We start from the raw sequence: 22,221 nt of genomic DNA, 5'->3' as shown, positions 1-22,221 counted from the left end.
TGGCTCAGAGGCTAGAGAGGCGGCTTAGGGGGCACAGTTTGAGGGGGTGCTCACGCTCAGGGCCGTGCATTGCGGGGCCTGTACCTCCTTAAAGCCTGTGCCCCAGGCGCCTCACTGGCCTCACCCTAGTCCTGGCCCTCATCAGAGGCAAAGAACCTGTGCTTGCTTTGAAATGGCCCCCCAACTCCCGATGCCTCGCCCACAGAGCCGACTGGGGGCCTGTTCAGGTTTCATTAATGACGCAATAGGCCCACTGGCATCTACCAGAGTGCAGTTTTGATTGTTAAAGATAGAGAAGTCCTGAGTTGGATGCCACCTGTACCTGCCTGTGGCCCAGTCTCCCGAGCTGGTCAATCCAATGGAAAGTAACACAACACCATGAGAGGGGAGGAGACTGCCTCAGCTCAGCACTTGTAAAATGAGGTGGGGGGGTGGGGAGCGTAAGAACTTACAGCTCTCCACCACGCACCTCTGTGGCGTGGTTTTGAGTCCAGATTTACTACCTGTGTGTGCATGACGGTTCATTACCAAGTGTGAGGCAGCCGAAGGGCCACTTAAAGGAGCGATCGCAGCTGTGAAAGTAATAGTCCTGTCAAGGAGCTGGAGTTTGTTCTTAAGTAATTGCTCCTGACTCACACGTGGGGGGACGTTTTGCTTGGGAGTTTTGCATTTCCTAGCTGACAGAATCACGCATTTGAAAACTGCTGTTAATGAAGAGTATCGGCAAATTGCCAATTACAAGTAAGCAGGTGTGGAAACTGTCATATACCTATTTGTTAATGACTTTTGTTTTTGAAAAGCTAGCTGCCTGCTAAACTGGCAGGAGAGGAGACTGGTAACATACATGGAGAGGCAACATGTTTGGAAAATGTCTGTTACTGATAAATGTCTAAAGCAAAAGGAAATTCTCTCTCTGAAAAGAAGCTAACAGATTTTTTTTGTAATTTTTAGAAGCTAACGGTTTTTAAACAAGTATTTACAGCACTGTTGTGTTTCTCCACGAGGCACTGGGTCTCCAGCACTCCAGCTCTGGAGGGAAACATCCAGTTCACCCACTCAGATGTCTAGGACAAAGTCTAGTTGGGCACCATGGCCCCGTAGCTCTAGGGAACTGAAGGAGTTAATGTTTGACCTGTAACCAGTTCTCCTGGGGAGGGGCCTTACGCTTGAATAGGAATTTATGGCATTTAAAATATTTCTTCTTGAAGGATTTTCCATTTGGAAAATGGAAAAGTTTTGTGTGTGTGCCTGGCTAGGTGACTTGCTGGAACATCCCTCCACTAATGAGCAGAGGTAAATTATTCCATTTTACTGTCTGGTTGCCGGTAGAAGCAATATGTTCTCGCTTCTTCTCAAAACGAGGCGCGTTTATTTGTTTGGACTATATCCAGCTGGCTGGCTCGGTTAGGACCGCATTTCAGACATTTTGGCTGGTGCTCCTCAAAGAAATGGATTGGCACCGGAGGGCAGCAAGCCGAAGGAGCAGGGAAAGAAATTAAATTGCTGGAATAACCTTGAGGGCAATGTCTTTCTGTCTCCAGGCGCCCGTTTCCACCCGGAGACCGAGTCACGTTCAATGGGAGAGACTGCCTTTGTCAACTGTGTGCGCAGCCAATGTCGTCCAGCCCTAAAGAAGCCTCCTGCCCCAGCAGTAAGTGCCCTGGCCACCTGTTGACCTGAGCTCCTCGTAGCTCAAAGGTAGCTTAGGCAAGTGCCTTCCTTTTTGTGAAGCTGCTATAGCTGGAGATAAGCATAGTCATGTCTAAAGCATTGGCAATCGTAAAACGTGAAGCCTTTGCTAAAACCCATGAGTGAGAAGCATCTCCCTTATTTCAAAGACATAAATAGAACTGGACGTCAAACTGTGCATTTTGAGGGTAAATAAAGGAAAAAGAATGATAAAACTTTATGTGAGAAATGCCCATTCCCTTAGTCTCGGAGGTTGAGATGTGCGGACATCTGGTGGCGAAGCGATCGATAGTTCTGTGTGTTAAAGAAGCTGTCCCCATTGGTGATTTATCCTTACCCTTAATTCTTTATATTTGTTATCTTTAAATATGTATTCACTTAGAGGGTTTCTGACACTTACTCATTGAACAGATAGGTTTTTTTTTTTTAATATTTCTTCACCTTTGTTCATTTTTGAGAGAGACAGAGTGTGAGTGGTAGAGGGGCAGGGAGAGAGAGAGAGAGAGAGAGAGAGAGAGAGTGAGAGACAGAGACAGAATCTGAAGCAGGCTCCAGGCTCTGAGCTGTTAGCACAGAGCCCGACACGGGGCTCAAACTCACGAACTGTGAGATCATGACCTGAGCTGGACGCTTAACCGACTGGGCCACCCAGGTGCCCCTGAACAGATAGTTTGTTGAGCACCTACAGTGTGTAGTGTTGTTCCCACTGGAGATACAGGCTGTGAACAAAGACTCAGCATCCTTGGGAAGCTTACTTGCCAGCAGGAATGAGCAGACCATAAATGCATACAAAAAAATACTTAATATGTGAAGAAAAGGAAAGTAGGAAGAAAAAGCAGGGTAAAGGGGCTGCATTCATAGGGGGTAGTTGCTCTTAACCTAAGGAGCATCTGAAAAAAGTGTGGGAACGAGATACATATGTGTCATGGGATTTATCATTCTTCGTGATGAGGTCTTGTCTGACCTGTGGGAATCTGGAGAAAACTAACTTGCCCCCAATCCTTCCCCCAGCTAACTTCCCTGATAGGCCGGTCACACTATTTCTTCTGATAAATAACATTGGGTAAGTCAGTTAACTTACTTACAATCAATGAACCTCTACCTCTGTCTCCTCCCTGGGACATTAGGAAGTAGACCAGAGGTTTGCCTTAGTTTCTGGGGATTTTGCCAGTGTTTGGGAGGTTGGAATAAATTATTCCACTAAGTCCCCCAGTCTCAGTACATAAGAATGAACTCAGCCACTTCTGGTCTGGAGGAATTCTATGCAATCTATAGCAGGGATTCTAAATCTTTTTGTTAAAGAATAATCCTGAGAGAGAGAGAGAGAGAGAGAGAGGGAGAGAGGGAGAGAGAGAGAGAGAATGTTTTGACCAAAGCATTTGCATAGAAGTTGGATTTGACCATTGGGAGGAAAGAAGAAAATAAATGTATTAGGGCGTCTGATTCAACACAACCGGATCCTTAGCATGAATTTATATGTCCTGCTGATAAATATTAGCAGCCTGAATAGGACAAGAGCTATGAAGTAGACCCCAGTCTTTGACACCTAGGGGAGTTTGTAGTGCTTCACTCTTCATATCTACCCTGCCCCAAGCAGGTCACTGGGAAGGTTATCTGGGAAGGTCACTGGGAAGGTTATCACCCCGTTATCTGGGAAGGCCTGCTTTGAAAGTGCACTACCAAAAACTTTGGAGGAGTTCTTCAGTCTAGCTAAGAAGCAAAGGATTTGGGGCGCCTGGGTGGCTCGGTTAAGCATCTGACTTCAGCTTAGGTCATGATCTCATGGTTCATGAGTTTGAGCCCCACATCATGCTTGCTGCTGTCAGCACAGAGCCCGCTCTGGATCCTCTGTGTCCCCCTCTCTCTCTGCCCCTCCCCTGCTCATGCTCTCTCTCTCTCAAAAATAAATAAACATTAAAAAAAAGAGAAAGAAACAGAAATAGATATTTTTCAAGGCCCCTGTCCTCTTTGCCCATGCAATTTGGGAATGGGTTTCCTCATCAGAATGCTACCAAAATGGTTATTCCAATTTTTATCAAACATGTTTTTGCTTTACCTGTATTTTCCGTCTTATATGACATACATGTTATGCACACAATAATGAAATAAAAATTCTAAGCGTAAAAATGTATCATACTCAAATTCATTATATCCTTAATGCTAGATGTAATAACAATTGCTTGTGTGCAGATTGTTGGGCAAAATCATATTTTCTCCTTTGCTCTCAAAGGATGAAATCTCTTTTCTATGCAACTGCCTTGGTCAGAGCAGTTTTATTTTCAACAAGTACTGGTCTATTTAGATCAGTACTCAGATAACATTTATGGGGCATGTGGGTGTCTGTTAAAAAAAGAGATCTTATATATGGATACACACATGCAAAATACCCAAGCTGGGCGGGCACACAAATACTATGGCAAGGGAATTTTCAGCAAGTTGCTGAAATTCACTGGAGCATGCTTGGAAAACACTTGCTTACTCTTTGTAATTCTTTTAAGAATTGTCGTGTACGTTAAACTATCCTGGTGTGACTTTAATTCTTATTTTGAAAAAATTCTTAAATTTGGGGCACCTGGGTGCCTCTGTCGGTTCAGCCTCTGACTCTTGATCTCGGCTCAGGTCTTGATCTCAGAGCCATGAGTTCAAACCCCATGTTGGGCTCCACACTGGCCTCCGTGCTGGGCTTGGAGCCTACTTTAAAAAAAAAAAAAATCTTAAACTGGGCCAAACGCCTCTTTGATACTGTTCACAGAGCCAATGAAGTAGATCAGAGAGCCAAGGTCCTCTTTCCCCTTGGAAATGTTCTTTCAAAAACGAATCTGCTCTTCTGAACTGCAATTTTTATTTCACGATCGGTGGCTGGTTTCCCGTTATCACTGAACAGGAGGGGAAAGACAGTGGGAGAGGAAGAGAAGAAGTGAAGGGTGGTCAACAGAAGCGACATCAATGATGCGATGAGAATTCACGCAGAATAATTTCCGCTTGAGCTTCCTGGATAGAGGTGCGGTTTCTGCTACAACCGATGAGGAGACCTTGTCTGCACTGCTCTGGTTTAGAGAGGACTCCCGGTGGCGTGCCCGTGACGTCACGGTGCTCCCGTCCACCTTACGTTCTTTTAACCTTTATATGTGTTTTGTCTACTTCATCACACACTCTCCTGGTACTCACTGTGGATCCGGTACTGTGTACCTGGTCCACGAATTTTAACTCATGTAATTCTCAGAACCACCCACCAGGTTGGCACTAAAACTAGCCCCTTTACGCAGAGGAAGAGACGAAGGGCCATGGAGGTGAATTTACCCAGGATCGCAGACAGTAAGCAGTGGGGCTGGGTTACAGACCTGGGCTGCCTGGCTCCAGATGCCGTACCGCATGCCTGATGATATTCCACAGCATGGGCTTCACTCTCTGCTGAGCCTCAAACGATGGCCTGACTCGTCCGTGTGTTTACCTGAGTGTCCTGCCTCCAGGGGCTGTGCGCTTTCTACACGGCACCGCTGCCTTGCTTTTGTAGCCAGGTTTGATGACTGGAAGCCACCAGGAAGTTTTCTGCAGAAGCAAACTACTTCCCTTAAACACGATTGCCCCTGAATTAGCTAAAACTCTTGCGGCATGGCATCCGGTCTGCTGCAATTTGAATTCAATAAGCAATAAACCTTCCGTACCCTGGAGCGATGGTCAAAATGACCTCAGAGGGTTGTGATGAATGTTAATTAAGTTGTTTTTCCTACTTTAAAAAATCAATTGCCCATGTCTAGCGGATCCACACTTTAAAAATAAAAAGTGACGTCCAGGAGACCTTAAGTCCTCCCAGAAGGTCACATGCACTCCACTGAGGCTTAATTTTTCTCCAGCCTTCACATATTTGCCAGCAGTTGGGGAACTGGATTCACACGGGTTAAGGAGCCTGTGGGGGGGTGGGGGACGTACGTGTGTGGCATCCTAGAGTGTAGGGAATCGGGTTTGGACCGTCGTTTCCCACACGGCTTCTGTCTATTTCAGGCACCTGAGCAGGAGTGGCTGTTGTCTGCAATGTCCTTTTCCATTTCCAAGGGTGTCTGACTAGCATCTGATTGCGTGTGGGTTTGGTGGGTTGACAGGGCGACCACCCCCACGCAAAGGCATGCCAGCCCATCTTCCTCTCTCTCCCCCTCTGCACAGCATTGTCACGATTCCAACTGCAGTAGAGACTTCTACAGGTATCGGGGCAAATGCTCTAGTCGGCCCGAATTTAAGTCATTTCAGATAAAGAATCACCTGCATGTTTTCAAAGGGGAGCAAGAACTTTTCCATTAGTTTACATTTCTGTGCGGTGCAGTAGCTTTTGATAGTTGCAAGGTAATTTTTATTTTATCTTAAATTCTCTCCCCCAGATCATCTTCAGGTTGAGTGGGACTTGTCTGCTGAGACACCTAAGAATAGGTCGGGTGGTGATAATCCGACGCTGCCCTCAGACTGCCTGGGTCACATCCTAGTTCTGCCACTTGCTAGCAGTCTCTTTACCTCTCCAGCCTCCACTGCCTTATCTGTAAAATGGGATGGTAATAGTTACCTACCTTATAGGATTAAACGGATACATATATGAAAGTGCTGTTTAGTTATTAGACAATAACCTACTGTTCGGGCATTTATTTTTGAATATTTGTGTCAGACCATCACTACTTTTTGTGACCCTGCTTTTTTCACTCTGGTGTTCATGATATGTCTTTATGTGCTCATTTAATACTTTGCCCCAGTTTAAAAACCAGTGAAGGTAGGAACACAGATAGCCCCTGGATTCTTGGAGTTTGACTCTTGGTGATGTATTTTAGGGCAGGGTCTCCAAAATCAGATCTGCTTTAGACACTGCCTGTCGAGAGGATGTATGGGTTCTGGACATATGGTGGCTGGTTCTAACCCCTTTCTACCACGCACAGGCTGTGTAGCCTTGAGAGTTCAGTCTCTGCCTCCGTTTGTTTGCCTACAAAACAGGAAACAATAATAGTTCCTTTTTCAGTGGACTGTGCAGATTCATATAAATAACATGTCTGAAAGATTCATGACATTTAATAAGCTCATCTGTATGCTAACCATTATTCTTTACGGAAGTTACAAGACTAGAACTTGAGCTTTAGAGATATTTAGAGCCAGAAAGGAACCAAAGAAGAGGGCACAGCATAATGGTTAAGAATATGGCCTCTCCACTTCAGAAAGCCTGGGTTGGAATCTTCCTTCTCCTTCTGCCTGGCCAGGGAGCCTTGGACAAGTTATTGACATTTTAGAACCTTACTACCCTCATCTAAAAATTGGAAAATAACTACTTCCAAGGGTTATTATGAAAGTTGAATGAAATACTGCAAGAGAGGACAGTCTAAATACGGAGAGGGTTCTTGTAAAAGCAGTGCACGGGGAACCCCAAACAGACCAAAGGCCTTGTTGTTCTGTGTCCCGAGACATGAAACTGGAAAGATGCAGTGACAGGGCCAGGTCTCGGGAGGCCTTGAGGAGTTTGGCAAGGTGGAACTTCTGAGAATAGTTTTTAATCTAGAGGACGACCAGATGAAAACAATGTTCTAGAAAGATCAGTATGGTAATGGTGGTAGTGCAAAATCAGTGCAAAGTCAGTGCAAAATTATGATCTTGGTATGCAAAATCAATGCCCGGGGATCAGCGATCTACCCATTGATTGTGGGTGGAGGTAATAGCAGGGAACAAAGATAATGAATGTAAATGTCAAAGAACGATACAGGTTGTCACTCATTCAACAAACATTTCTTTGAGTACCAACAATGTTCCGCCAGGCAAATTCTTTATTATATAGTTAACATATTACTGTAAGACTGTTGTCCCACCTGAGAAACCAACATTGGGACAAAACCTATTGCATTTTAGTTATTTAGACGTGTGCCCACCCACCTCCAGCACCAAGATGATGAACTCATCAATACAAGGACCCTATTTTCTCTGTCTTCCACAAGGTCTAGCATGTCAAGCCCTGTATAAGCATCCTGGAAACTGAATCAAAGCCATCTCTTTCTCTAAATGGGCTAATAACAATCTTCTCTTTTTTAAGGGGTTTAGGTGTTCCTCGTAAAATAATAAAAATCTTACAGAAAAGTGCAAAGAAGGAGATAGAAATCACCTGAAATCCCATCACCTAGATATCATCTCCACGCATGGATTTTGCTAAGTCCTCCAGATGTGTGCAATTTTACATAAATTTGTCCCGTGGCATTTTGTTCACGTGTCTTCTTTTCAAAAACCATTTATTATTTTGACTGTCACACAAAAGACTGAAAGCCTTGAATTTGCTTAGGCCCCTTGGCAACAGGACTAGCATGCATGTGTCCTGGGCAAAGATGCTTTGCCTCTCTATTATGGCCGTTATTACTGTATATTCCTGCTAGTTCTTTGTACGTTTATCTCTCCCACCAGACCATGAGCTACTTAATAACAAGGATGGTTGTTTTGTTTTGTTTTGTTTGTTTGTTTGGTTTTGGTCCTTATGAATCTCCCTGGGTTCACAGTAAATGCATGAATGTTCATTTAGTGAGTGAATCCATGCCTTCCCTGGCGGGGCTTTGAGAGAGTAAATCTCAGCTCCCAGGTCTGGAATGTTGAGTTCTGACGACTGTTTGAATGAATAAGTGAAATTGAAGACTGGAGATGACTTTTGTGATGTGGTGAAATCACATAGGTACAGCTTGGGTGCATTGGGCAGTAAGGGATAATGGCATGTTTAAACTCACCTTTACATTCTTATTTACAAGTTTTCTCCCTTGTTTAATAAAAGGGGATGTGGTTATTGCTTCAGATAAATTTGGTGATGACAGTCTTGGGTTCTGGCCCGAGGGGCAGGGGTCTAACCTTGTGTGTCAGTTCCCGTATTGCTGTACTGGCTGTGGAGGAGGGTGTTGAGAGAGTTTGGAATGTACATGGTAGCCAGAGGGTCATTGCAGAGAGGCAAAGTACGTTGCAAAAAGGAACATTAATATTCAGACTTTTTTCAGACTGAAATCTATAACGATTAGGAGTCAGACATAAAGATCCCAGAGTGACACATCTTTTCACTTAACCAGAACCTCGATCATCTTAGTTGTAAGAAAGGAGGAGAAGTCTCTGCTTATTAGGGAATGGGTATACCTTACATGGAAGAAAGCGAAAGTGAATACCAAAAGCATCTTAGCAAATGGAAAGTCAATGACATTTTGTTACTCGCTTTGTTTCAATAGCTATGCCTCTTACATAATAAGATCCACACCTTCTAACAATGTGTCAGTAAAACTAGGATTTTAATGATTGGACCAGCAGTCATTCTTCAGATTCTTTTTAATTTTTTAGTAGCAGTAAAAATCTAGCTGTGTGTACCTAGAGTTGTATGTCCCTATAGATTGTCCCAGAAGGATATTTGAGAAATTGCTATTAGTACTTGTCTCCAGCAGGGAGGGAGGGAAGGAAATTATTTTTACTATATGAAAACAAAAATTGTAACCATGTGTATATCTTATCTATTTAAAACCAAAGTAGAATAAAAAATAAAATAATGCTAATTTTATAAAGTAAAATGAAAGACCTAGTCCAGACTAAAGTCTCAGTGCATTTTGCCCTTGCTGTGACCTTCAGTGTGTCTGTATTAAGTGATTGGTCACATAATGAAAGTCCTGAAACAGACATCCTACCCCTTCTTTTTTTCTTCCCGTCTCTGGGAGGGAGTGAATGAGCTGATGTTTCCTAATGAGTATTGAACCTTAGAAACTGACGTGGAACTCAAGTGCGATTTCCTCTTTGGCAAGAGCTCCAGTAGGCTGAGTGACCGTAGCCAGTTAAAGATTTATCATAAAACTCTTCACCAGGTTGGGGCGCCTAGGTGGCTCAGTCAGTTAAGCGTCCGACTTCAGCTCAGGTCATGATCTCGCAGTTCATGAGTTCGAGCCCCGCGTCAGGCTCTGTACTGACAGCTTGGAGCCTGGAGCTTGCTTCGGATTCTGTGTCTCCCTCTCTCTCTCTACCCCTCACCTGCTCTCTCTCTCTCTCAAAAATAAATAAACATTAAAAAAAAACCAAAACCCTTCACCAGGTTAAAGTTTACAACTAAATTAGGGGAATCAGTACAAAAACAACCCTTCTTGGTACATTTTTAATTGAAGTGCAGTTCACATAACGAAATTCACCATTTTCATGTGAACATTTTAGTAAACATTTACAATGTTGTGCAAGCACAACCTCTATCTAGTTCCAAAACATTGTTATCACCCCAAAAGAAAACCCCATATCCATAAAGCAGTCCCATTTCCTCCTCCCAGCCCCTGCCAACCACCAATCTTCTGTCTATTCCTGGATATTTATGGATTCTCAATATTTCGTATAAATGGAATACCTAAGTGGCCTTTTGTTTCTGTCTTCTCCCACTTAGCTTAATGTATTCAAGGTTCCTACAGATTGTAGCATTTATCAGTACTCCGTTCCTTTTCGTGGCCGAATAATATTCTTCATGTGGCTAGAACATGATTTGTGTATGTGTGCATCTGTTAACAAGCATTTAGGTCAGATTCATCTTTTTTGGCTGTTATGAATAGTGCTGCTGTGAACATACATGGATGATTATTTGAGCTCCTCTTTGTAATTCACGTGGCTCCTTGTACAGTTTTAAGAGGGGTTGGCTGAGGACTGTCCCAAATGTCAAAAACAGTGAATCTCCCCCTGGAGAGTGTTGGGCTGGTGTCCACTAATGTTTCACAGTGTGGCAGGCTGAGGCGTGACCACCGCTGAATGGCCGCAGGGGGCAGCCTTCGTTTGGGGCACCTTGTTTGTTCCCTCTCCTACTCTTTCTTCTTCTTTCCCACTCGTTTTCTTCCTCCATTGCTGGCCGTAACTTGAGCAGAGGACTACTTAGTCCTGCTGGTGGAGGTCTGACCCCTAGTTTTCTGAACCCTGTCTAGCAGAGTATCAGCGGTGCCGAGGACTCAGGTTTTGAACTTCAGACATGTCAGTTCTGTCTTCCTGCACGCATCCGTCTAACCGTTCCCCCTTTGAGGGGTGGCTCAGGGATCGAGCAGTGTTCACAAGGCCTGTCTGGATTATTCACTGTAGGCAGAAAAAACTGCCGCAAGCCCACGGAGCCGAGGGCTGGGGAGCAGTCATTTACTCTCTCCCGAGGGAGGCCCCGTGGCAAGGATGCCCACTCCACTGAAGCCACGGCCTGAACTCTTCACCCGTGCAGGTTGGAAATCGGTATCCTTGAGGCCGCCAAGTGACCGTAACCTTTTCCAGGAGCATCCCATGATCGGGTAGTGTTCGGCTCTGTTTCCATGACGCCCCAATTTCCTCTGGCCATCCCGGTGGCATTTGCAGTCAAAAGAGAATCCTACTCTTGATCTCCGGTGAATCCCGGTGATGTTTGCATCATCAGAAACGACGCGGAGCGACCACACGAAACAAATGGAGGCTGACAGTGGAGGGGACGGGCCCGAAAAGCAGTGAGCCTTCGGGCCTGTCCTCCACCCGCTGGGCTTTTGAAATTGTTAGCTAGGAATTTTGAAGTTGTGAATGCACCGAACAGGGTGATGGTTTACTCCATGAACGTAGCCCCCCCCCCCTCCATTTTTTAGTTAGAGTTCTGAAGACATGCATGGGAACACGCAGACACGCCGAGTTCTCTTTCAGAGGACCTTAACCTAAAAATTAGAGTAGATGACAAACAGAACTAATGTTTTGTGCTCATGTTTTTTATTTCCCCTCAAAGAATCTCATCCCATCTCTGGAAAGTACAAGCATGTGATAATTTTTATTCGTAGCTTGGAGAATGGCAGAGGGGTTGTTCAGGAGATTGTTACGCAAGGCAGCGGATGTTAACGTCCTAACCAGTTCTAACCAGCTTTCGATACCCTTTCCGAAGTACATGCTCAGTCTCAAATATGCATGGCCTCAAATATCTGGCATTCTCCCTGTACGTAAGGCACCCGGAGCGCTCACCCATGGCAAGCAGGCCACGGGAAGCACAGTGGGAAATAAGGCCCGTTGGAACCAGTGCTGAGCCCGGTGCCGAGGGCCATGGCATGTCTATGGGCCGTTCAAAGCCATCATCCAAAGGCAACTAGCGGAGATTCTCAGACTCTCCAGTCTGATACTTTCGGGGTGCAGGTCTGGGCTGGTACCAAATCCATGGAGAAGAAAGGCAAACGGTCTGGCTCCTTTGAATTTCCTGTTCAGATCCTGGTCATGAACATGGGAAAAACACACACACGGTACTAGGTAGAGGAGAGGGCTTCCTAACCCTGAGAATCCATAATAACTCCCCGCAGAATTCTGTGAGTGCTGGCCTAGGGATCAGAATTGGAAGTTTTCAATGGGTAAATGGTCTGTATTTAGGAAGATTATGGACCAAGTAACTGAAATTCCCTGAGCATATATGATACTCCGTTTAAAAGAATGAAAGATAGGATTTATAGGACTTGGAAAATGGCTTGCCAGGCCTGCCTTCAGGTTTCCTGAGGAAGGCTGACAAAGTGTTGCTATTATGGCCCATGAAAACGTGTTTTGCTGCGCGGTATTGTTTTCCAAAGACAACAAGAACCTTCACTTAAAATAGCAGGTCCGAGGCTGCTCTGGCTTGTGATGTTTCCACCATGGCCATCGAGACCGCAAAGGGAACAGCTGACCTAAGCAGGGACATGAGAGATTACGGAAAAGTCCGGTTCAAGGTGACATATTTAGGCAGCACATCACCTCTTAAAATAATTCATTTTTAGTGATTTGAGATGTACATTACTTATGGCATTGAGACCCCTTTGGCCACGGAGTGGCAAGTATGTTGTACCTTCCTGAACTTTCCCACATACCCCTGCCCCCGCCAGTATTTATCTTATGATCTCATACTGCTTTTTGGTTACTGGCAGCATAGAATTTCAGAAGTCAGAAAGTGCTTTTTATTTTTTTATTTAAAAAAAAAAAATTTTTTTTTTAACGTTTATTTTTGAGACAGAGACAGAGCATGAACGGGGGAACGGTCAGAGAGAGGGAGACACAGAATCTGAAACAGGCTCCAGGCTCTGAGCTGTCAGCATAGAGCCCGACGCGGGGCTCGAACTCACGGACCGCGAGATCATGACCTGAGCCGAAGTCGGCCGCTTAACCGACTGAGCCACCCAGGCGCCCCCAGAAAGTGCTTTTTAAAACCGATTCTTGAGAAGTGCTTAGCCTAACATGCTCACAGTTTCACCTTGTGTTTGGGCCTCTCCCTGTCCTTTCTTACGGTGACCCCACACCCATGGTGTCTGCCATGACATGCTAGAAAAGTCAATTGTGGGCTCATTTCTGTGACTTGGTTGTTTTTCCAAAACTGGCCTGTGGACAGTCAACATCCATCTACTCAGAGAGGTCTGGTCTGGAACGTGACCACACTGAACAGCCTAGACGATGAAAGGAAATCAACATTCTACCCTATCCATGTGTTCGATTGACATTCCTGTCACTATTCAGTATAATGTGCCCTTTTTGGTCAAGGAGAAGTGTTTTCAAATACCCAAATCTTCTATATCTTAAAGATGTTAAACCCTAGGCCAACTCTTAGTTTTAAAAATAACTTCAGGAGAATCTGGATGTTTTCGTTTTGTAATCTATGGGTTGCAAACTGAAGGGTCTATAAAAAAAAAGGCCAGGCTATTAACACAGATTCAGTCAGTGTCCGTTCAAAAGTGACAACAGGTGGCAATTGACATTTAGACTCTGTGGAGGGATGGAAACCCTAGCAAAGTGAGCAGCCACCACAGGCCTCCAAAGTGTTATTCCCATGAAGGAACCCACGTGTCAGAGGCTGACCCGACATGTGTTAAAGGCTTGTGTAGAAGGCAGCTTGTTAACCTAAGAGAATCAGGTCACTCTTCTGCGTCCCCCCTTTTCCTCTGTTTTGGATAGAACAGCTGCTCTCTAGCTTTCTGCTGTTACCATGTTATCACACAGATAAGGAGAAATCCGTGTCCTGTAGGAACAGTTGAATGACAAGATCCAGTGTCATCAAAATTCAGGATCTGAAGTTAGCCAAACTCTGGAACTTAAATTTGGTTTTTGTTTTCTTTTTCCCGGAGCTCTTGAGTCCTGGCCCAGGGATGAAGTGCCTCTCGTTAGCAGTCTATTAAAAGGACACCACTTGAGTATTTTATAGGGTCTCCAAAGCCTTACTCTACTTTCTAATAATAACAATCTAAATCTGAAATGATTTTGCTTCTGTTTATTTTTCCTCCCCGTGCATAGCCATGAACTTGTGTGCTAATCTTCGGTGATGACAAATCGAGTTTCTTTTCCAGTATTATTTTTAAAAAAGGATTCCAGGGAAAGCTTGAATTTTCTGGAACTTACATGGGCAGCAGTTTGAATACTTAAAGGTGATTTCCTTTCGTTCTTAATTAAAAATTTTTTTTTTCAGTAAAGGAAAGAGATACTTGGAACTGACTCAAAATACTTGCAGACATTTTATTTATTATTTTTTTTTAAGTTTCTTTATTTATTTTGAGAGAGAGAGAGTGAGCTCAAGTGGCAGAGGAGCAGAGAAGTAGACAGAGAATCCCAAGCAGTCTCCGCACCGTCAGCACAGAGCCTGAAGCAGGGCTCGAACTCAGGAACTGTGAGATCGTGACCTGAGCTGAAATCAAGAGTTGGACGCTGAATCAGCTGAGCCACCCAGGCGCCCCTCTGTGGACTTTTTATAACCTCACAGGATCTCAGCAAGCATCAGTTAAATTGGGAAAGTCTTTTTCTGGTCGCTTTTATGATTTACATCATTTTCACAATAATTCTCCACTTACACAGGCTTTTCCCTCCGGTGAACACTTCGTACTCCAGTTCCCTCCTGGCTGGTTTTGCCCACTGATAGCACAAGAGACTAGAATCAGGAAAACAAACCTGTGATTGGACGTCTAGGTTCTGAGAAGCCCCGCCCACTGTAAAGTCCTGGGTTCATGTGCATTTGCAAATAGAAGATTCCCACTGTGCAGTTAATTGGACACTGTTGAGCTGTGTGGCTGCGTACAAAGCCAAGGCTCACCCTGGGCCTTCGTTGGCTGTGTGTAATGTGAAGCGTTTGCATCACATGGGCTTGAAGGTCCCTCCGGCTCTCAAATGCTCTGTGATCTATAAAATCCAGATAATCACCGCCCTTCTAGGTGAGCATGAGCCCTGAGAGGGGGTTGAGAGAACAGACGCACAAGACCTTTCAAAAGTTACGAGCTGAACAATAACTATAATGATAGTAATGTTAGCATGATGATGATGGTGGATCCAGAGAAACCAAAATGCCTCCCCCAGAGGCTGACAGTGGGCCTTGCCTGTTTGTTAAGGGGGAGATAAAATGCAGGTTTTGTGAGACGATTGCACCTTTGAGAACAGACGCTGAGTGTTTACGTGTGCCCACACTCTCTCCAGTCTTCACAGCAGCCCAGGAAGGCGGGTGCTGCCAGCCTACCCATTTTCCAGATGAAGAAACTGATGGCCAGTGGTTACCTAGCCTGCCCAAGGTCCCTTGGCTCAGTGTCCGAGCTGGACTTCCACTCCAGGTCTCTCTGCCTCCAAAGCCCTTGACCGCTGGGACAGGCACAATTTGTGTGTAGAACAGGCCAAAGCACACATTGGACCCAACAGTGAACAGCCTTCTTTTTCCCTATCATTACTTTTATTATCCAGAATTCCCTTTCCCACCCTTGATCATGTCTTAGATCCCATAGCTTTCTGGTCACCTTCGGCTCCTAGAAGTCCTCGCCTATTGGAAACTCGATTCTCTCATTCATCCCAGAGCCACACCTTTTCCCAGCTCAGATCCGACCCAAACCGGAGACCTACAGTGGGCATAACCTCTTCTTTACCTCCTTCTATACCTCCTTCCTGTCCTGTGGCTCTTTGGGGACCAGGCAGGGGCAGGGATTTGGAGGTAGAAGGGAAGAGGTGTTAGAAATCTGGTGTTGTCATGCTTCTGTCTCCGCTAACACGGCTGGAGACCTTTTTCTATGGGGTGCAATTTGAGTTCTTGAACAAAAGCATGCGATTTCTGGTTAACCTCTTGCAACGAACTCAGGTCCTGCTGCCTAGTGGTCTCCTAGCCTCTTACTAATGAAGTCCCACACCCTCCGCAGACAGTTTTCTCCTGTGGGTTCATTCCAGATGCTTGGGAGTAGGCACCAGCCACAGGACACGAGTGCATCCCCAGGGAGCCAAATGGTGGAAGTGTATGCCGTTCCCACTCCAGCCTCTCCTTAGCCTGCCATTCGGGGGAGGGGGGGCTCCAACCAGCTTCCTGCTTTCCAAATCTTCCAAATTCATCAGGCTCTAGGTTTTTTGTTTATGAATGCTTCCAGGCTCCGGGACACCCCAATCGGTTTGTTCTAAGAACTCTAACATCAAGCTTCTCTCAGACCCACAGCAGCACTAGAGCCTGAGCTTTCCCACTCAGTAAACATCTAGGTCCTTCTCCCCGGGGCCTCTAAATCCCTGTCACAGCAGAGGGGAGAGAACACCACCACACTCCTGCTGTGTGGACAGCTCCCCGCTGACTCCTCTGTGCCTTTCCAAATCTCTGATTTCAGAGGTAGGTGGGTAATAGGGGTTGGTAGTCATCAGATAGATCCTACTGTCTTTTGGAAAGTCCTGTAGGGATTCCGGGCACCCTTCCTTGGGAGATGGAATATTTATCACCATCGTCTTCAGCTCTGAGACCGTGGCCCCAAATGCGAAGACACTAGGAAAATTCCCATTCTGTCTTCTAAAAGTTTTGATCCCAGCTGCGTAGCTACTATGAATGGCAATGTCCAGCTTTGTTAATGGTTCTGGGCATGACTGAAGCCGGCAGGCCTAGGAAGGTGGGGGTGGGGATTTCGTTACCACGTGGTTTTCTTTCCTAGACCTCCGTGTCCTCAACCGTCATCTCCAGAGAGGCATCTTCACAGAGTAAGACATCTTTTGGGCCCTTACTTTTCCCAAGTGAGGAATTCTGAGAAGACAGAAGTAGTTCTCAAGGAGATCAGAGGTACCCAATCTGATAGGACCTTAAGTGCTGCCCAAGTGATTACATCTTTTTCAGCTTGGGAACGCAAGTTTATTTTCTGAGAGCCATTTGTCACCTTCTCCGACTTCAAAACTTTTGAAGCCCAGGTGTCCATGACCCTATGCCAAAAAAATAAATAAATAAAAGAGAGAGAGACAGAGAGAGAGAGAGAGACAGGACCCCTGTTCTCAAGGATATTTATTGCCTTTGAACAAAATGATACAAATATGAACCAGGTGTGTAGTTGGATGTTCGTTTAACATGGACATAAGTAGCCAAATTCTTGCTCTTCTCTTGGCTCTTATTGCCAAGAATGAAAGGCTTGGGGCAGAATATTTACAGTTGTTTTTTTTTTTTCTATTGCCACGTTTGGTCATTAGTTGTTTTTGCTGGGATATTGGCGAGTTGCTAGAGGATTTGAATTCCTTGATGCTGCTTCACATTCACCTATTTCTGACTTTGGCAGTAATTCCAGCACCAATCACCAGCTTTCTATATTTATCGGCAGCTGCTTCAGTGATGTGGAAACAATTTTCTCAACAGCTGAAAAACATGAAGATACAGAGTAGGACATTTTGTTCTTTATAAAAGAGCTTAGTTGGGATGAGCATGGGAGAAGGGAACAATCCAGCACGACTCATTTTGTCCCTGCATCTTTCCCACTTTGCCCATCAGGCCATGTGTGACATCAGGCTTAAGTGGAGAATTTATGGTTTTGCCCAGAGAGGAATGAATGGGTAGCCTCTGTGACATGTACCAGAATCTTTTGAACCAGATGATATGAACCAGTATTCTACTTTCTAGAAGGTGGTCTTTGATTTGCTTGATTTATGACTTAAGGTTTGGGATGAAGGAGGCTCATCCCTAGCCTCTGTTTCCAGCCCAGCTTTACCAGCTGCCTGGCTCTAGGCATTCGGCATTCGGTGAATGCTTTTCTACAGACCATTATCAAAATCAGTTCCAGAACATCTGCCTTCCATGGGACACTGCAGGGCACAGAGGATCTGAGAGGTATGGGACACTACCTGTGAGGTCAGAGGCTTCCAGACTGCAAGGTACTTGGACTAAATTGACTGAATAATAAATGGTACCAGGTCTCCGTAGCCCTCACATGGTGCCTGGTTCATCCAAAGCCCTCCATGCAGAATGATCAGAGATGTCGCTGTTGCTCTTGAATTGTGTCTCATCTGCTTTCAGAGCTCCGAAACATGTAGGCATTAATGCGTTTGCACGGAGAACAAGACTTAGAACCCAGAAACGTGGTTTCTAGTCCCAGCTCTGCTCCTACCGAGGAAAGGTGGAGCCACGTTGAGAAGCTAACATGAACCGAGGGTTCCAAGTGTCGTGCAAAGCACATCCCAGTGCAGGGTCTTTGTCCTCATTGCAACCTAGGAAGAGGGCCAGCATTTCACAGATGAAGAAGGGAGTGTTCAGAGACTGTCACTTTCCCAAGTTAACGTCAAGTTAACGTCGATGCCAACTCCAAAGCCTGGACTCTTACCATTCCAGGCCTCCCATCTCCCAAGATCTCAGCGCTGCGCAAGAGGAGACCCCATATGGCTCCATCGACCCCCCCCCCCCGAGCCCAACTGTCTTCAGTTTGTAGAATTGAAAGCCATCTCTAAAATTTATTTTCTGACTTAAAAAAAAAAAAATCTACCAACCAGCAGCTTCCTTGTTACTTTAAATCTTTACTGCCACCTAGTGGACGTATCTAATCAGAGGAATGAAAAATTCAGTTCAACTTGGATTAAAAACTGTCAATTCATCTTAAACTCATCCTGTGCTCCTAACCTTTAAAAATTGTATTTATGGACAAATATCATGGCCTTCCATTTTTATCCTTGCAGTAAACTACCAGGAGTTTCCGGGAAACCTATAAACAACTCCTGCTTTAAAAAATAATAATAATAATGCTTTGTGATCATATAATACACACTCAGCTAATAAAGGGCTATACTTACAGAAATTCTAATCTGCAATATTTAGAACTTGTATAGCAATTATGTTTTTAACTTTATAAATATTTGCTTAACTTTTTTTTTCTTTTTTACATTCTCAGGGTAACAAAGAAATAATAATTCAAACAACACAGAGGATGTGAAGTAAAAAAGTCCTTCTCCACAGAAGGAACTATCTTGGGAATTTCTTTTTCTTTTTTTTCCAAGAAATGTTTTATTTCATATACAGGCATGTGTACAAACACGTACAGTTTGCTAATTTTTTATAAAGGAGCTTCTGTTACGCATACTGTTCCACAGGTTGCCTTTTTCAACATCATCTGTTTTGGACATGTTTCCATGTCAGACACAAATCAACCTCATTCTTTTCAATAGGATATAGTATTCCATTACGGACTGTACTATAATTAATTTCACCAGTTTGTCATTAACGTCCATATAGGCTATTTTCGGTTTTGTTGTTATAAAAGTGCCGCAGGGAATACGTTTATTTTCTTCAGGGAAAACATACACGCCAGACACACATGCACGCATGCTCATTTGCAAGCGTATTTGTAGACTGAAGTATTAGACATGAACTTGCCAGATCCAAAGGTGTGTTAATACCCACTGGCCAAGATCACCAGAAACACGCCTGTAGTCACAAAGATAAAGGAGGAGAGGAGAGGAGGAGGAGGAGGACGAGGACCAGGAGGAGGAGAAGCCCAGTTAACTGAAACTGCTCCAAGGGAGAACACAGGGGAATGGCGAGCCATCCCCGGAGGACTGTCATAGGGTGCGAGCTCTTGCTGAGTGGTAGCAGGGAGGAGTCAGGGCCACAGGAGCAGTTCTGGGCCGTGTACCGGCAAGATGCCGAGGCAGGTCACTGGGCATCTCTGTAAGTTTTTCTGGGAGGAGGGAGAGTTAAAGTAGGGTCAGGAGTGTCACCAGCAAAGGAGCAGCAGTCACACGTGTGGTCGGAAGAGGGGGGTGTTTCATCGTTTTGTGTGCCCGAGTGGCCTTGTCTGGGCATCGCTTCATTCCATGGGTGTTTCCTACAGTCAGCTGGGGACGTGCTGGCCAGTCTCCCAGCAATGCGCTGTTTCATTTGCTCAGATACATTGACTTTAAATGTCTGTGGACGTTTATGTTGCTTTTCAAAAAGGTTGCATTAGTTGACATTCTCCTGGGTTCTTTTCAATGCTCAACTTCTCTAACAATGAAGTATTCAATAATCAGAATAATGGCAATTACAACACTGGGAAACGTTTATAGGGCCACTTCCCACGTGCCAGCCGCTGTGTTAACTCCATTATGTCATCGAATCCTCATTGGAGGCTTGAGACACGTGTTAGTGGCATCCCAGCTTCCATGCGAGGAAACCAAGGCTTAGAGAGGGGGAGAACCGGCCCGGTCACGTGGCTGGCCAGCAAGTTGCCGAGCTGGGTCCAGAACCAGACCTTGCTCCTTCCAGAGCCCACGCCCTTTCCCACAAAGAAACACTTTCTCCTTCCTCTGCTTCACAGGAGCCTGCCATGGAGAATTTAAAGCTAGGGCATTAAGAGCTGTTAAACTGATGATCGCAAATCTTCCAAAGTCTGGTTTAGGATGATAAGGAAGTCGAGAGGCCCATTTACAAGAATGAGATTCATGGGCTCCTTTCCAGGAATCACATATATATTGTGAAGTGAGGCATCCTGCCTGAGATCTTTAGCTTCTCACATGTGCCCTCAATTAATAAAGGCCTCTGAGAGCTTCCTGAAAAATCACAGCCAAGACAACGTAATTAAATATCCTCTGGGCCAGCTGGAGCTCAGAGGGTATTTAAATAATCCCCAAGGAAATAAACGGATGAAGGACATCCCTCCCCGTGGATCCACTGAGGTTCATGAAGGTTCCGTGCTATGTGAGGATGGCAAGGACTTGGTGCAGGAAAGAGGGGAAGGACGTGGTGCCTCGGTAAATATCTGTTGAGTGTGGGACGGGCGCGGGCCGGGCTTCAGGGCTGGCCCGCGTGCGTGGACTTAGCAGAACAAACGTGGGAGTCACTGCTGGCTTCTGCTCTTTTGCAGATTGTGCTGGCTGTGGAAGGGACATCAAGAACGGGCAGGCGCTGCTGGCCCTGGAGAAGCAGTGGCACTTGGGGTGCTTTAAATGCAAGTCCTGTGGGAAGGTTCTCACCGGGGAGTACATCAGCAAGTAAGATCGGGGCACAGGCCGCGGGATCCTTCCAGTGGGGCCTGCTTTGGGGAGGGGAACCCCCACCCCACCCCACTGGACATAAAGGCATTCACACCCCATAATCAATATGAACTTTCACTGTGCTACGTTTTTGTTTTATAAAAGGAATTTTATTCTTCCGCTGTCCCTATAGTTTGCCTACAATGAATTTAATGAGATGTCAGTCACTGCCTAATTTAACGAACAAAACTGACATAATGTTACACTGTATGTTATAATCAATTCTTTAGTAATTTTACTTTCCCTAACCTTTTTTCTTTTCCTATTTGGAACTAGTAGACCTTGCTCCTCCTCTAGGTCTTGAATGTGTTTGACACCTCCCCCCACCCCGCCCTGCCCTAAAAAAACACACACACAGGGTCTGAGCACTGAGCCCATTGGGACCAATGCATAATCCAACCCACCAGGGAACGGGTTCGTGTTAGAGTCAGGTGCTGGTGTAACAGCTAAAGTGAAGTTTTATTTTGTTTTGTTTTTATAACGTAGCTTGGAGAAACTAGCTACAGCGGTTACCTTTCTTTTTTAAGGTTGTAAAATTTATTTTGAGAGAGATAGCGGGGGAGGGGCAGAGGGAGAGAAGGAATCCCAAGCAGGCTCCACACCGTCAGCGTGGAGCTCGACACGGGGCTCGATCCCACAAACCACGAGATCGCGACCTGAGCCGAAACCAAGAGTGGGACGCTCAACTGACAGGAGCCACCCAGGCGTCCCTACAGTGGCTCTCTTTTGATTGAAGGAGGAAAGAATGAGTGGGGTGGGGGGGCGTCCAAAGGCAATGAGGGAAAATTTATTTTCGTCACTAAACCTTTCTATGCTTAAAAAATATTCTCTAACCAGGTAAATATATATCCGCTCTTCAAAAAAAAAAAAAAAAAAATGTAAGAATGCAGTGAAACAAAAAACAAACAAGTAGCGGGGGCCCCACCGCCTAGAAATCTAATTCTGTAGTCCTGGGTGAAGCTGAAACGCCTGTATCAGAAGGAAAAAGCTTCACAGGTGATTCTGACACACAGCCAGGGTAAGAAGAAAGAGAAAGATGCCCAGCTATTAAGCGAACGCAGAAGGCTGTGCGGGGGTAGGCCATTGGGATGTCTACCGTGGTGCTTCTGAACTTTTGCACTCAAGGGCACGCACAGAAAACAGTATTTTTTCTGTGCTCAGAGGTAAATAAATAAGGAGGGTTGGAGAGGCTGAGTGAGAAGGCCCTGTGCCCCTGGGGCCTCCTGAGGGCTGAGGACTTGGCATCCCAGGCTCTGGCCTGTGAGCTCCAGGAGGTGGTGGGGGGAGGGTGCACGCTGACACCACGTCTGAAGCCCATCTGGCCTGGTGGTGAAAGAGAATGGC

At 45.3% G+C, this 22,221-nt stretch overlaps 1 protein-coding gene across 12 annotated transcripts in view; it reads left to right on the top strand.

Annotated features, from left to right (window-relative positions):
- ABLIM1 (actin binding LIM protein 1) overlaps positions 1-22,221 on the top strand; it is a 293,568-nt gene that overhangs the window by 174,488 nt on the left and 96,859 nt on the right. For all 12 annotated transcript variants that reach the window (XM_053207815.1, XM_053207807.1, XM_053207810.1 and 9 more), the window contains exons 4-5: positions 1,542-1,651; positions 20,709-20,835. In XM_053207815.1, the coding sequence (XP_053063790.1) occupies positions 1,542-1,651; positions 20,709-20,835 (237 nt within the window). The remainder of the gene's footprint in view (positions 1-1,541; positions 1,652-20,708; positions 20,836-22,221) is intronic.

Source organism: Acinonyx jubatus, chromosome D2 (genome assembly GCF_027475565.1).
Source record: "Acinonyx jubatus isolate Ajub_Pintada_27869175 chromosome D2, VMU_Ajub_asm_v1.0, whole genome shotgun sequence".
NCBI classification, from domain to species: Eukaryota; Metazoa; Chordata; class Mammalia; order Carnivora; family Felidae; genus Acinonyx; species Acinonyx jubatus.
The sequence above is the reverse complement of the archived record's forward strand: the minus strand, read 5'-3'. Positions and strand labels throughout refer to the sequence as shown.